General features: G+C 35.5%; 1 protein-coding gene and 1 long non-coding RNA gene across 2 annotated transcripts; both read left to right on the top strand.

Moving 5' to 3' along the window:
* Positions 1 to 7,992: 7,992 nt before the first annotated feature.
* Positions 7,993 to 14,396, top strand: LOC144836965 (uncharacterized). Its single transcript, XR_013611426.1, has 3 exons — positions 7,993 to 8,051; positions 13,278 to 13,351; positions 14,060 to 14,396. It is a non-coding gene; the product is annotated as an uncharacterized LOC144836965 (long non-coding RNA).
* On the top strand, positions 8,097 to 13,209 carry LOC144837173 (uncharacterized). Its single transcript, XM_078692188.1, has one exon. The coding sequence runs from the start codon at positions 8,401 to 8,403 to the stop codon at positions 13,207 to 13,209; it is 4,809 nt and encodes a 1,602-aa protein (XP_078548314.1). The 5' UTR covers positions 8,097 to 8,400.
* Positions 14,397 to 15,511: the final 1,115 nt, after the last annotated feature.

The following is a 15,511-nucleotide window of genomic DNA, read 5'->3' as shown; positions in this document are numbered from 1 at the left end:
TGTTAGCTTAATAAATTGTTATTGTAGCTCCATTACTATTCAAATAAGTATGTTACAAAGATGAACTGATCAATACTTACTGGGAATTTACAGCTTCTAACTCTTTCTTTTCATGTCCAACTTTCTTTACTTCATCATCTTTATTTTTCAAGTCTTCCATCATCCTGAAATAGAAATGTTCAAGGTATTGAAAATGATATAGTGTTAGCTTAATAAATGGTTATAGCAGCTCCATTATTATTTCAAATAATTATGTTACAGAGATGAACTGATCAATACTTACTGGGCATTTACAGCTTCTAACTCTTTCTTTTCATGTCCAACTTTCTTTACTTCATCATCTTTATTTTTTAACTCTTCCATCATTCTGAGATAGAAATGTTTGAGGTATTGAAAATGAAATAGGGCTAGCTTAATAAATGGTTATTGTAGCTTCATTATTATTCAAATGTGTTACAAAGATGAACTGATCAATACTTACTGGGCATTTACAGCTTCTAGACATTCTAAATCTTTCTGTAACTCTTTCCTTTCATTTTCAACTTTCTTTATTTCATCACCTTTGTTTTTAAACTCTTCCATCATTCTGAAATGAAAATGTGTTGAAAAATGATATAGTGTTAGCTTAATAAATTGTTATTGTAGCTCCATTACTATTCAAATAATTATGTTACAAAGATGAACTGATCAATACTTACTGGGAATTTACAGCTTCTAACTCTTTCTTTTCATTTCCAACTTTCTTTACTTCATCATCTTTATTTTTTAACTCTTCCATCATCCTGAAATAGAAATGTTCGAGGTATTGAAAATGATATAGGGCTAGCCTAATAAATGGTTATTGTAGCTCCATTATTATTTCAAATAATTATGTTACAGAGATGAACTGATCAATACTTACTGGGCATTTACAGCTTCTAACTCTTTCTTTTCATTTCCAACTTTCTTTACTTCATCATCTTTATTTTTCAACTCTTCCATCATTCTGAAATAGAAATGTTCGAGGTATTGAAAATGATATAGGGCTAGCTTAATAAATGGTTATTGTAGCTCCAGTATTATTCAAATTTGTTACAAAAATGAATTGATATACTTTGAATACTTACTTGGTATTTACAGCTTTCAACTCTTTCTTTTCTTTTGACAATATCTTTATTTCCTCATTATTGATACTAGAATCTTCCATCATTCTAAAATTAAGAGAAAAATGTTTTAATGTATTTATTAATTATTATTAATTGTCAAATAATAAATAAGGTTAGCTTAATAAATAATTGCAAAAGTTAAGATAAAACTGTTCAATACTTACTTGGCATTTACAGCTTCTAACTCTTTCTGTAGTTCTTTCTTGTCATTTGACAATTTCTTTATTTCCTCACTATTGTTTCTAGAATCTTCCATCATTCTGAAATTACAATAAACATTTTGGATGTGTTGCATAGGGTTAGCTTAATAAACTGTAGCTCTATTAATATTAAACTTAGATACAAAAATAAACATTTCAATAATATTTACATGGCATCTACAGCTTCCAACTCTTTCTGTAAATCTTTCTTTTCACTTAATACTTTGTTTACTTCATCATCTTTGTTTTTAAACTCTTCCATCATTCTGAAATGATAATAAAATGTTCTTAGTGTACTACTAATGAAAAATGATGTAGGGTAAACTTAATAAATTGTTATTGTAGCTTCATTACTATTCAAATAAATATGTTACAAAGAACTGATCAATACTTACTTGGCATTTACAGCTTCCAAATCTTTCTTTTCACTTAATACTTTGTTTACTTCATCATCTTTGTTTTTCAACTCTTCCATCATTCTGAAATTATAATAAAATGTTCTTAGTGTAGTATTGAAAAATGATATAGGGTGAACTTAATAAATTGTTATTGTAGCTTCATTACTATTCAAATAAATATGTTACAAAGAACTGATCAATACTTACTTGGCATTTACAGCTTCCAACCCTTTCTGTAAATCTTTCTTTTCACATAACAAACTTTTTATTTCATCATCTTTGTTTTTAAACTCTTCCATCATTCTAAAAAAATAAAAATCAACGAAGTGTTTACAAATTATCAATTCAAATATATAGGTTAACTGTAGCTCCATTTTTACTATTCAAATTTGTTACAAAGATGAACTTTTCAATATTTACTTGGAATTTACAGCTTCCAACTCTTTCTGTAAATCTTTCTTTTCATTTCCAACTTTCTTTATTTCCTCATCTTTGCTTGTAAACACTTCCATCATTCTGGCTTTCTTCTCATTTAATACTTTCTTCAGCTCTCCGTTTCTTTTCTTAAACTCTTTTACTAGCCTTTCACTTGCTTTTTTTCTATAAACATAATAATAATAATATAAAACATTCAGGTATATAACAATTAACACATTACATTTTGATACTATTATAAAAATAAGGACACAATATTGTACTTTTCTCTTAATTTCTCTGCTTCCATTTCAATAGCTTCCATATCGTTTCTCTTAGTTGAAGCACATTCAACTTGACACAGGAATGTACTTATGATCTTAAAACAATTATTTAATAACAAAGTGAATTAATATGTGTTAGATAAAATAAAATGTTGTTGAAAGAAAGTTAATTAATAGTGATAATAATAATGTGAAACTTGCAAGACGTGTAAGGAGTCTTTTCCTACCTTCTTGTCTTCCATTGTCCGCATAAATACCAAATCACCTGGATTAACAGTATTTCTTTTTGATGCTGAAAGTGGATCGGCATCTGGTTGGAATGATCCGGTTACTGGCTTCTTCAACAGATTCATTCCTGTTGTATGCAGTTGCGGATCAAAGCTACAGTACAAATAGAATAAATCCAGACATTGTTTTATTTGATCAAATTCAACAAATTTGAAAATAAATTACATGGGCTTCTATTACTAAGTAATTACTATAGTATAGTATTAAGTAGGCCTAGGCCTAGGTAGGGCCTAGCAGCCTACTAGATGTAAAGCTAATGGAAATAAAAAAATAACCCAGGCCTATGCTGGGTCAGGAAAGGCATGTGTAGGAAGAGCGGAAAATTAGGCCCTAGCCCTAATATCTAGGCCTAGGCTAGGTAGGCCTACCTAGAGGTAGGCTTAGTCTAGCCTAACCAGGCCAGGCCCTAGTCTAGCTACAATGCTACATAGAGGCAGTAGGCCTAGTACTAGCTAAGCCTAGGCCTAGGCTAGTCCATGTCCATATTCATACATATAGAGGAATATACTTTTTTATTTATAATATTGCCTAGCCTAGCCTCCTAGCTAGTAGTAGAGGCCCTTATTACTATTTTAGTATTAGGTAGGCATTTTAGTTAGTTAGGCTAAGTTAGGGCCTAGGCCTAGGCTAGGTAGGCCTACTACTACAGTACTAGGCTAGTAGTAGGCCTATAGGCCTAGCCTCCTAGGCCTAGTAGGTAGGCTAGGCCTAACTAAAGAAGGCTAAAAGCCTCTGGGCTTACCTTATAGGTAGGGCCTAGGCCTAGTAGGCCTACCAAGGCTAGGCCTAGTCTAGAGGGGCCTAGCTACTAGCTAGGCCTACCAAGAAGGCTAGGCCTACTAGGCCTAGGCCTAGTCTAGAGGGGCCTAGCTACTAGCTAGGCCTAGCCCTAGCTAGGCCCTATCCTATAGCCTACTAGAGGTAGTTAGCCTACTAGGCCTAGGCATAATAGCCTAGGCCTAGCGGGTAGGCCCTAAAAGTAAAAACCTACAGGCTGGTGGTTAAAACTTACCGTCGTGAACGGCGCCAAAAAGGAAGTAGATTGATGCTAGAATTCATATTTCTAGCTTAGACGTATAAATTCAAATATTTAGGATGCGTAAAGGTAAATTAATTCGTCGTATTTAAAACCAGAAAAAACAATTCTGACGACTGATGATGAGGAGCTCCGCTGTTCTCGGTGCCTTTTATACATTTCAGTGTGCGTGCCACACTTGTACGTCATAAAAACAATATCGCGTGTCCGGATTTATGTTCTAAATACGCGTTACTGTCGACGTCATAAAACAATTGTTTGCTTTACAAAAAAACTATATTGATTATCGTATTAATCAATTAATTCAAATTCTGTAGTATTAGTATATATCATAAGTATAACTCATTCCATTAATTCTAGTAATTTTTACTATTGTTATTAATTTATATTATTGAGGCGTGTTATCAAATGTATTGTGCTACTGGAATGATTCGGTGACAGAGGACGTAGAACCAAGAAGCAGATACGCGCGTAGTACGAAATTGTTGCCATGAAACATAAACAAAGTAGTGGTAGTAGTGTCAATACGTGATTAAAAAAATGAAAATTGTGGGGTATGTGGTAAAACGAATTTTTACAGATACAGATAACTTTTATTGTCCAAATAAACTGAAAATTGCACTGCTCACTTATCACAAAAACAGATATCGAAATATAGTATAAAAATGACCGAATAAATATTATTATTATTATTATTATTATTATTATTATTAAATAACACAATTTTTTTTAAATTTTTTTTTTCATTTCATTCATTAAAAGGACATCCCTTCTAGATGGCCGGCCGGAAATGGTACTCTCTCACGTAAAATTAAATAAATTATGATAAACAGTTCGCCGGAAATTACACTTCCTTATAGCTAATACTAATAGCAAAACGAGCATAGCTTATGTCGGCGGTCGGTCGGTAAACACTACCGTAAATCTTCTAATTGTAACCCTGGGTTATTGTTCTTTGATTGTTTTTTAGGGTGGGTTACTATTAGAAGGAGGGTTACTATTAGAGTAGTGGGTTACTATTACTAATCTTAAATTAGGAACCTGAAAATAGTAGCCCATCCCCAACGTTTCCGGTCAGCAACTCATAGCAAAATAATAAAACAATACAAATAAACAAATTTCGTTGAACTTTATTTTATAAACTCAAAAACACTCAATCCTCCCCCACTCATGAGATCAACATGCGTTATCTCTTTGTTTTCAAAATACGGCTGCATCATAAACGACTAGTCATTTTTTCAATTGTTTTTGTGACTCTAATTGTAACTCCCATGGGTTACTATTAGAGTAGTGGGTTATTATTATAGATTTGACTTATAAGGTGGGTTACTATTAGAAGGGGAGTTACTATTAGAGTGTGGGTTACTATTGGAAGATTTATACTCGACTCAAATCAAATTAGCACACTCGACTGCAGCCATGAATATGGCCTTGTTTGCGTTTAATGCGAACGTCAGGTGAAGTCCCCGATGAAGGTGGTGCTTTCGATTATCATAAACGCTATAGGGCCATCTATCTTTGTTTGCCTAGGGAAGAAGAGTGAACTTCAGGGATCATAAATTCCATGTGGTGTTCACCACACCCACACCATATAGTCAATTAAAGTCCAATTTAGACGATCCCTTAACTTTAATTGCGTTGTTTGCTTGAAAAGATAAAAAAATCCAATAGCGCGCGATCACGCGATCTAGGTCTAGATCTTCTATGTCGGCAAAAAATGCCGATAAGGCATACGGCAAACCGAAGACTATCTTAGAGATCGAAATTCATGCTTTATGAAACCTTAAGAGAATTACAACAAAAAACTTGGGCCGTTGCGGAGGTGTCTAGATGATGATCTTTATTAATAATATGTTTAAAACACCGGATAGGAGGCCTATCTAGTTTGACACAATGTTTGGCTTGTTGTGCCTCTATCTTTTTGTTTACGTTTTAGAGCCATCGTGAGAAAAGCAGCAATGTGTCGAAAATAGCGCGAAAAAAATTTGACATCGACCCTCTGCTGTGTAGTATGTGAAACGATCAATTTTTAAAGAAGTTTACTATTAAAGACATCACCTCAACATGCTGATCCTGATGTCGGCATGATTTTAGGGCGTTTATTGTTCCGGAGGTTTTAAGGGAGGCGTTCTTTATTCGAGGGAGGCGTTCTTTATTCGAGGGAGTTGTTCTTTATTCGAGGAAGGCGTTCTTTATTCGAGGGAGGCGTTCTTTATTCGAGGGAGTTGTTCTTTATTCGAGGGAGGCGTTCTTTATTCGAGGGAGACGTTCTTTATTCGAGGGACGCGTTCTTTACTCGAGGGACGCGTTCTTTATTCGAGGAAGGCGTTCTTTATTCGAGGAAGTTGTTCTTTATTCGAGGGAGGCTTTCTATATTCGAGAGAGGCTTTCTATATTCGAGAGAGGCGTTCTTTATTCGAGGGAGGCGTTCTTTAATCGAGGGAGGCGTTCTTTAATCGAGGAAGGCGTTCTTTATTCGAGGGAGACGTTCTTTATTCGAGGGAGACGTTCTTTATTCGAGGGAGACGTTCTTTATTCGAGGGAGGCGTTCTTTATTCGAGGGAGACGTTCTTTATTCGAGGGAGACGTTCTTTATTCGAGGGACGCGTTCTTTACTCGAGGGAAGCGTTCTTTATTCGAGGGAGGCGTTCTTTATTCGAGGGAGGCGTTCTTTATTTGAGGGAGAAGTTTTTTATTCGAGGGAGGCGTTCTTTATTCGAGGAAGGCGTTCTTTATTCGAGGGAGGCGTTCTTTATTCGAGGGAGGCGTTCTTTATTTGAGGGAGGCGTTCCTTATTCGAGGGAGGCGTTCTTTATTCGAGGGAGGCGTTCTTTATTCGAGGGAGGCGTTCTTTATTTGAGGGAGGCGTTCCTTATTCGAGGGAGGCGTTCTTTATTCTAGGGAGAAGTTTTTTATTCGAGGGAGACGTTCTTTATTCGAGGGAGGAGTTCGTTATTCGAGGGAGGCGTTCTTTATTCGAGGAAGGCGTTCTTTATTTGAGGGACGCGTTCCTTATTCGAGGGACGCGTTCTTTATTCGAGAAAGGCGTTCGTTATTCGACAGTGGGAAAGCCACTTCGCGATAATTCTGTTAATCGAACGTTTTTCATCTATTTGTTCGATTGAGTTGTGTAGCGCCCTCATACGTTACAAAACTTGACGAAGCTTCACGCGAAAAAAACTCGAAAAAACAGAAGTTATAATTAGAATAATATCATGAATATTCAAATATTATAATTTTCCTAATTTGGTAAACATGTCTCCTAATAAGTATATTTTGTTAGCCAATCGATTTCTTTGGAGAAAAATCAGACGATAAAGTAAACATTTTCTCCGTCAGTCACTGGTTCGGAAAAGTTGCAGGATCATGTAAGTTTTACCATTTGATTTGTTTACATTTTTCTGAATAGTCGGATTTGCGTCCCAACTAATGAAAATGTGTTTTAATAGCTTAATAATATGCTTTAATTAAGTATATATCGATTATGACCTATGAGAAGGTGGTTCATCGTTGTTAAACACTGTTTAGTTTATTCCGATTGTAAGTCATGAGATAGCCTAGCCTACTAGGCCTAGGCCTATAGCCTACTATTACTAGCGCCTAGCTAGGCCCTAGTTAGGGATTAGGCCACCTAGTAGTCTACTAGGGCCTAGCCTAGGTAGTAGTTAGGGGGACATCCAGCTCGTAGTAGATAGCTAGACAGGGCCTAGGCTAGACTAGGTAAATAAAAGGCTAGGCCTAGGCTAGCCTAACCTTTTATTTGGGCTAGGCCTAGGCCCTAGGCTTAGAAAGTCTAATTTGCGATGATCTCACGCGGCTGGCTATAATGTCAATGATCAGACTAGGCCTAGGCTAGGCCCATGTATAGCCTAGGGTAGGAGGGCATAGTTAGGTACGATAATTAAAGGGATAGCCTCCTAGGCCCTAATAGCCTAGGGCCTAGCCTAGCTACTCAGACTGTAAGCTACTAAATGTGGCCTAAACTAGACTCCTAGCTAGGCCTGCCCTCTACCTGCTAGGTTTATTATCTATAAGTATAGACAAACTTAGGCCTAGGCTAGTACTATCCAGTATGCCTGTCCACCCTAGCATATAGGCATAGGCCTAGTAAAGTTTACTGGCCTTTTAGCCTGGCTAGCCTAATACTGTAGTAAAAACTAGACCTAAATAATTCCCATGCAACCGGGACCCCTCTGCTAATATAATTGTATATAAATATTCTATTCCAGTGAGTGGCAAGAAGATCTGTATTCAAAATTACCGACTGAAAATGCTCAATTAAAAAGGTAAGTAATGCCTAAAATAAGTAATTGCATTGCAACACACCCTTTGCGGAAAGGTGGGCCATGTAAAATTTGTGGTTGTCACAATAAAAAATTTTGGCACATTGCAAATGCTTTGCCACACCATCATGCAGTGGTACAAAATTTGCAGAAACAGTTTGGTGATGTTAGTCCAACTGACTGCATATGTTGGAACTGCCATAGAAAATGGAGTGCTACAGACCATGCTGGTACTACAAAGAAGGCGAAACTGGATGAAGGCTGCCTAGTTCCGGAATGCACCAACAGTGGTGTAATTCATAAAACAAGTAGAGGTGATGAAACGAAAGTAAGGCATTGTTTCAAGATTTCCATGGATAAAATAAAGCAAATCCCACACTTTGATGGCAATTTTCCACTCTGCCACATACACTACAATGATTACAACCGCTATTTATCACCACCTACCAAGTGTGCTGTATGCCATTCTCATATGCCATTTGATAGAAGAAGCAGTAGAATGTGTCATGAAGTCGGCAAGCTAACACAGTTCATGAACGCCCGTTCATTGTATGTTGATGATGCACTTAATTGTTCTAGTATTGTTTGTTTATGTTCGTCGTGTCACTCGTCTTTTCACAGATTTTGTAATGCTGATTCTTTTGTTAGAGAACAGCGATGCTCTAAAACATATTTCCAAGAAATACTAAGGTCATTAGAGCAGAATGTGTTAGCTGTCAGCTGTGTTGAATTTTGTATTGTCCAAACTTTAGGTTATATGGGTGAGATTTTACTTGCTGATGAAGCAATTTTATTGGATAACCTATATCATTTTTATCTCCGCACATATAAAGCCTTTGACATATCAAAGTGTGAACATCATAACTGGCATTCATTTACAGAGAAGCAAATCAAGGCTATGCTAATGACACGTATTCGTGCTTCATTAGGCGAGTGCGTCATTTCTTACTGTAGTCCAGGAAACGAACGTTTAGGAACAGTTCTCAGACGGTATGGCACTGATGTGCAGAAGTGTTTGTTGAAATCACTTTTCGAGTACAACAAAGAAAAGGATGCATTGAAACGCAAATTAGAAGAGAGTGACAGAAAGATAAAAGCGTTAGAAGCACAGTCTAAATCCCATCCATTATCTATTGTAGCTGATGATATACAATCAAGAATATACAATCAAGCAAAGAAATTATCTTTAAGTAATAAGTGCAATCACATTGACAATGTAAATTTTCTGTCATTAATTAACTCTTTTGATCCAATCTTGTGGAACTTTCTTCTCAGGATTACCCTCAATAAGCAAGAGATGAAGAATCTATATACAGACATGTCATTTAAATGGGATACTCATTACTTCAACACAAATGAGTCATCAACTTTTAGCCACCGCAAGAAACTAAAGCGACTTAATATATTTTGTTGTCTTTTATTTTTGCAGAATGATCAAGCATATTTACCATTTCATATGCTCATCACTGATGTTATTGATAAATTCACAAATTCATCAGCAAAGTGCTTAGGTCTCTTGGCACAGTTTGGTATTTGTGTGTCTAAAGATACATTTCTCAGATATCAAACACATGTTGCAGAATTGGAAATGACTAATAAACCATTTGTATCTAATGCCTTTACAATTGTCTCAATAGATAACATCGATAAAAACTCGCAATACGCTGCCGTTAGATCATCACAAATGTCACGTGGATTCCATGGTACATCGGTTCAGGCTGTTCAGCCATTGCCAAATTCTGCTAAATTAACGTGTTCAATTCCATTACAGGCTCAGGTACAAGAGATGGAACTTGACCAAAGGAGACAAAGAAAAATACAGCTGTCCACTGTCACAACATACCACAGTGGTGTAGAGCATTTGTTTGATCCACATACGTCACAAACACATAGTAATTTTCAGCTTAAACTTGAAGACTTCGAGCTAACTAAACTTGAATCTGATTCTCTAAGTTTGCAGGACCAATTTCTCTTTCAGTATGTATTAACGAAAACCTCTGCTCATTTATCAACTCCAGACATCTCTCTAGCAGGTATTAAAGCTGCTCATCATGGAAGCACTTCCTTGCAAACAGAGCAGTCTGATATCCAGTTTGTTGCTGTTATGGCTGAACCTGCAGACAGCAAGGAAACGATACAGAATACCTTGTCAATGCTATATAGTAAGTATGACATAGGTAATACTATGGAGCAGTTGGTTGTTGCAGGTGATGCTAAGACATATGATATCCTCATGAATTTAAAGAGGGAATATGGGACAGATCTCAATTGGATGCTACCATACATAGGTGATTGGCATCTGTTGAAGAACTGTCAGGCACCAATTATGAAAGTGTATCTCGATGCTGGCCTTAAAGATTTGTTATTGGCTGGTGGCTATCGTGGAGCCAAACTTGCATCTGTAGCAAATGCTACTAGTTTTGACACAACACATCATTTCCTTTTACAGGTATGGGAAGCATTCTATCGTTTTCAGGTTGAAGCTTTTCTCAGTGATTGCACCCCAAGTTTTCGTGAAAAGATAACCACTAATCTTGACAATTGCATTTCTCATTCTTTGCAGGAAGGACAAGATTTCTTATGTCATACAGATACAAGTTCAATTACATCTATTTTTCCAACATGCAAGGACAAATTTAATGAATTTTGTCAAAGGTTGTGCAAGAGTAATGCAACATTTAGATTTTGGCATAACTTTGTACATCGCGATATGTTTCACTACATTGGCCTTTTTCTTGCAATACGTAGCAGAAATTTTTCACTCAGAAATGCATGTGTTTTGCAAGTTGCCCCACTCTTTCATGCACTAGATAGGCACCGGTACTTAAATATCCTACCATTTCACATTGCAGATCTCAAGTCGTACCCTTCACACATTCGTGACTTTTTTTCTATGGGTGCCTTCAGTGTAAGCATAACTGGAGATAACTGGTCTTGCATCGCTTTTGACGAAGCACATGAAATGGTTATCAATAAGAACGTAAAGATGGCATTAACTACAACAGGGCAGGAAGGACTCACAAAACTTGTGCATTATCTTCCACATCGTACACGATCTGTGTGTAATCTTTCGTCACAACTCAGCAGAAACTTTAAATCTTCATCACTAACATATTTGTCTCCTTCTTTAATTAGGTATGAAGAAGGAAATGTACGATCATTCTTGATGGAGTTAAAGAAAACAACAGTGCTGCAAACTGGCTCCTCCAGTTTGCTTTATCATTTGTTTACAGATGAAGCAGCAGCACAGAAGGTGTCAAGTGACCTTCTAAATTTCTATGAGTATGGGCAAGAAGATTTACACTCGTACATTAAATGTGTTGTTCTATCTCTTCCAGGTGCTAAAAGACCAGTAAGAAAGAATAGGAAAGTGAGTACTTTCACACCACCCAAAACGACTGTTGCTAAACAGAGGAAAGAGATTCAAGACCAAAAGCTCCAATTAGAATGTTTGAGACACCAAGTTGCTTGGTCGAAATCCCACGGCCAAGTAATCACAGACTTCCACCAAGTTCTCTCTCTTCCCAGAGCACTTTGTACTGCTGATGGTATGCCTTACAAAGCAAATAAGGCTGTTTCTTCTTCTTTTTTCAAATCTAGATACCCTGGTGCATTCAGTGACTCTTACAAACCATCACTAGAATCAACAGCTTACATAGCCGAGGGGATGTTCTTAATTAACACAACGCCTTTGCCATCTCATGAGACTTTTAGAGACTATATGAACTTCCTTTTCAGGCAATGGGTCTTGAGACCTTTTTATGATTACAGAGCTAAGGAAGTTCATGTTGTGTTTGATCATCCATGTAGACATGGCCCTAGCCCGAAGGAAGTTGAACGAGTAAGAAGGGACAAAAATGTCAACAACAATGAAATTAACTTTCACTCCCTAGATGCAGATGATAAATTACCATCTCAATGGCGGGCTTTCCTGGCAGTGCGTAGCCAAAAACGTCTGTTGGTTAATCTTATTTCTAGCTACTTTATTTCTGTTGCTTCACAGAATTTAAGGAATGGACAGATTTTCTTAACAGCTGGTGGGTTTGATGGTGACAATACAGACAAGTGTTTTTGTTCTAGCAATACAGAAACAAAAGTTGCATCAGAATATAATTCTAATCATGAGGAAGGCGATTCACGTGTTTGGTTGCATTTTGCTAAGACATCATGTAGTTGTGTGGTCATTTATAGTCCTGATAGGGATACGCTCCATGTAGGTCTTCCCATTGTACAGGCAGTGCCAGATAAGAAGACCATCATTCAACTAAAGGCATCAAGAAGTGATAATGTATACGTGTGTATTAATTCATTGCTATTATCCTTCTCTACAGATCTGTCATTGCAACCGCTAGGTGACATGTTGTGCACGGTACCTAAGCTCCTTCAAACTTTATTTATATCTAGTGGTTGTGACTATGTGTCCTTTTTCAAAGGCTACTCCAAGAAGAGGTTTATGGAAGTTTTTTATAGGAACTGCAAGTTTGTATCGGGAGGTATCCATACAGGATATCTGAATCAAGTTGGCCCAGATGTTCAACACCTTGGACTTCTAGCATTCTACAGGCTTGTTGGTTGTGTTTATTTCCAACAGAATTTGGCTGCATTTATTGTGGACACAGCTGAAGAGCTTTTCCAGAATATAAACACCTCAGACCTAAATGATCTGGATAAACATGTGAAGTTCCTGCAAGTCATTAGAGAAAGCACATTCCACCGTATCAAAAGTGAGGACCAGTGGATACCTACAGTTGATGCACTTAAGTTTCATTGGCTACGATCATGTTGGGTAGGTTTGGTTTGGTCTCAGGCGAGTGTAAATTCTGTAGATGTCCCCGATTTGACTAAATATGGCTGGAGTCGAACAGATCAAGGAGTATCAATCACATGGGACTCTGAAGAGAACATGAAGAAAGTAAGGGAATCAGTGCGGTACCTGAAGAATGGCTGCAAGTGCAAGACAGGCTGCATAACTGGCAGGTGTGCTTGTATCAAACGGAAACAGCAATGTGGTCCAGGTTGTACTTGTGTAAATTGCAAAAACCTGAATGAAGATCCAACCACAAGTAGCGAGGAATCCGATACAAACTCAGAGTGCAGTGATGAGCTAAATGATTTTGATAACAGTGAGGAGCATGACATGAATCTTCAGCTTTTCTCATAAAAAATGTTTGTTAAATGTGTTTATTCATCATTCTCTAATATTCTTTTTTTTAAATTTTATCTTTATAGATGTGGCTATGTACAATGAGAATGAATCAATACCAAGTGGTTATCCAGGGTAGATACAGGGTGGTCATGTTGAAGTAATGATCAGCATTTTTTTAAATACTTTAATTCTGGTTCTTGGTCAGTTTTATGAGAATTGTGTAATTGTCACAATAAATCAGCCCAGGCCCCCCCCCCTTTAAAGTATTTGACTTTATTAGATTGAAATACATAACCTAATAAAATTGAAATATTGTAATACTGTATACATTACTAATGTATACCTACTTTAGAATTGTTTACAATAATGACATTGAAGTGTCGTTTCATCCTTATGGAGATGATGGTAACCTCAAAAAACAAAATTTACACAAAACTACTGTATTGCTAAATTTAAGAGGATAAAAAAGACTGAATTTATAGTACTAAAATAACAAGTATAATCCTGTATTTTTCTATAAATGTCTACTGTATTTGGTCCTTTTTTGAGATATAGATTATGATCATTTTTTTTTTTGAACCAATTATAATGACAGGCCTGGACAAAGGACTGATTTGAGTGTGACATACCAATTGATTGCTTGTTGCTAATTTGCTATCGAAATATAGATTTGTATACCAATTTATATGCCAGTCACTAGTCAGTGAGGATTGTGACATGAATCTTTAACTGTTCTCACAATGAGAGTTTGTTAAACCATGGAGAAATTATTTCCATAGAGATATAGTTCAACACATATGTATAGACTGTCTCATTTGTTCTCTTTTAAATTAATAGTAATATTGATTTAATTTTATCTTCATAGATTTGGATATCTACATTGAGCAAGATACTACAAAACAGTGGTTATCCTTCCAGGTCATATTGTATTTAACAATAAAATGCACAATTGTATTCTTGTAATCTTGTTATAATACAAATCATGAATGCTTTGTATTTGATGAAAAATTAACTGCTCTATTTTAAAATCTGATCCGCCTTGTAAAAAATAGAGCAGTCAATTTTTCAACTAATGAAATATTCCCACCATCCAACACAGAAACTTTTATTAATTGTATAATATTCAACCCTTTTTTTGTTTGATACTATATCTTCCTCAAGCATAAAAAGGCTACATTGATTCTTTCCAGGTTTTTACAATATCTCTGAGTGGGTGGTTCAATTTTATAGAAAATTGTAAAAAATATGACGCAATATCAAACTACAACACAGTATTAATTTTTTGTAAGACTAGTAATAGTGATCATATCAAAATTATTCTACAGTAACTACATTCTTGATTTCTATAAATGTATGATTTTAGTTTGTTTCAATGTAGAACAGTGTGTCAAATCTACAGTATAATTACCCAAAACAAACTTGCTAAATAATTAAATAAAAAGTGTTAAAGAGTACACAAAATGTACTTACTACACAAGAATAATTTTCACATGATACTTATTCAATTGTGTATGTAGGGTATTGCATGTAAATATACTATTGTTACTGTTACTATGTTTTTGCTAGTGGTTTGTTTGATTTATATAAAGTTTTTATAAAATGTAACATTACTAAAGATTAACACTCGAGAAAGTAAACAATAGTAACCATGAGACGTAAGGCAAACTACAGCACAGGAGTAAGAAAAACATTTGTATTGTAAAAACCTAAATTGATGCAATGTATTTTTATTATTTTTAATTAAATTGTATAATACTGTATACTGGAATACATTATAATGTATATTGTTACAATTGTAAATCCCATGCCAACGGGAGGTTTAATTTTTAGATAAATAAAAGTTTAATTCTTTAAAAAAAAAACTTTTAATGTAAACTTAAGAAATAACATTAATGAAAATAAGAAACTAGTAACTATTAGACTTAAAACATTTTTGTAAGAATTTTTTTGTAAAACTAATAATTATGTATTATAACACACCTGAATGTATTCTTAATTACGCATCACTTAGACCTAACAGAAAACTGATCCAAGTGATAATTAACATTTTTGCCACGTGACGTTAAAAATCAACTGGTTCTACTCCAGGTAAATGACTTATCCTTACAGTGGATAAATTGAATAAAAGTAGGTGTGTTATAAAACAATTAATGAATGTTTTTCATTCATTGAATGGAGAGAATATTTCATTCGTTGAAAAATTGCCTGCTCATTTTAACTCGGCCCCGCCTTATTAAAAATAGAGCAGTCAATTTTTCAATTCATGAAATATTCTCACAATCCAACTCATAAAACATTCATTATTATTACTGTATTT

The sequence above is a fragment of the Antedon bifida genome, chromosome 3 (assembly GCF_963402885.1).
Source record: "Antedon bifida chromosome 3, ecAntBifi1.1, whole genome shotgun sequence".
NCBI classification, from domain to species: Eukaryota; Metazoa; Echinodermata; class Crinoidea; order Comatulida; family Antedonidae; genus Antedon; species Antedon bifida.
Note: the sequence above shows the minus strand (reverse complement) of the source record. Positions and strands in the feature narration are given on the sequence as shown.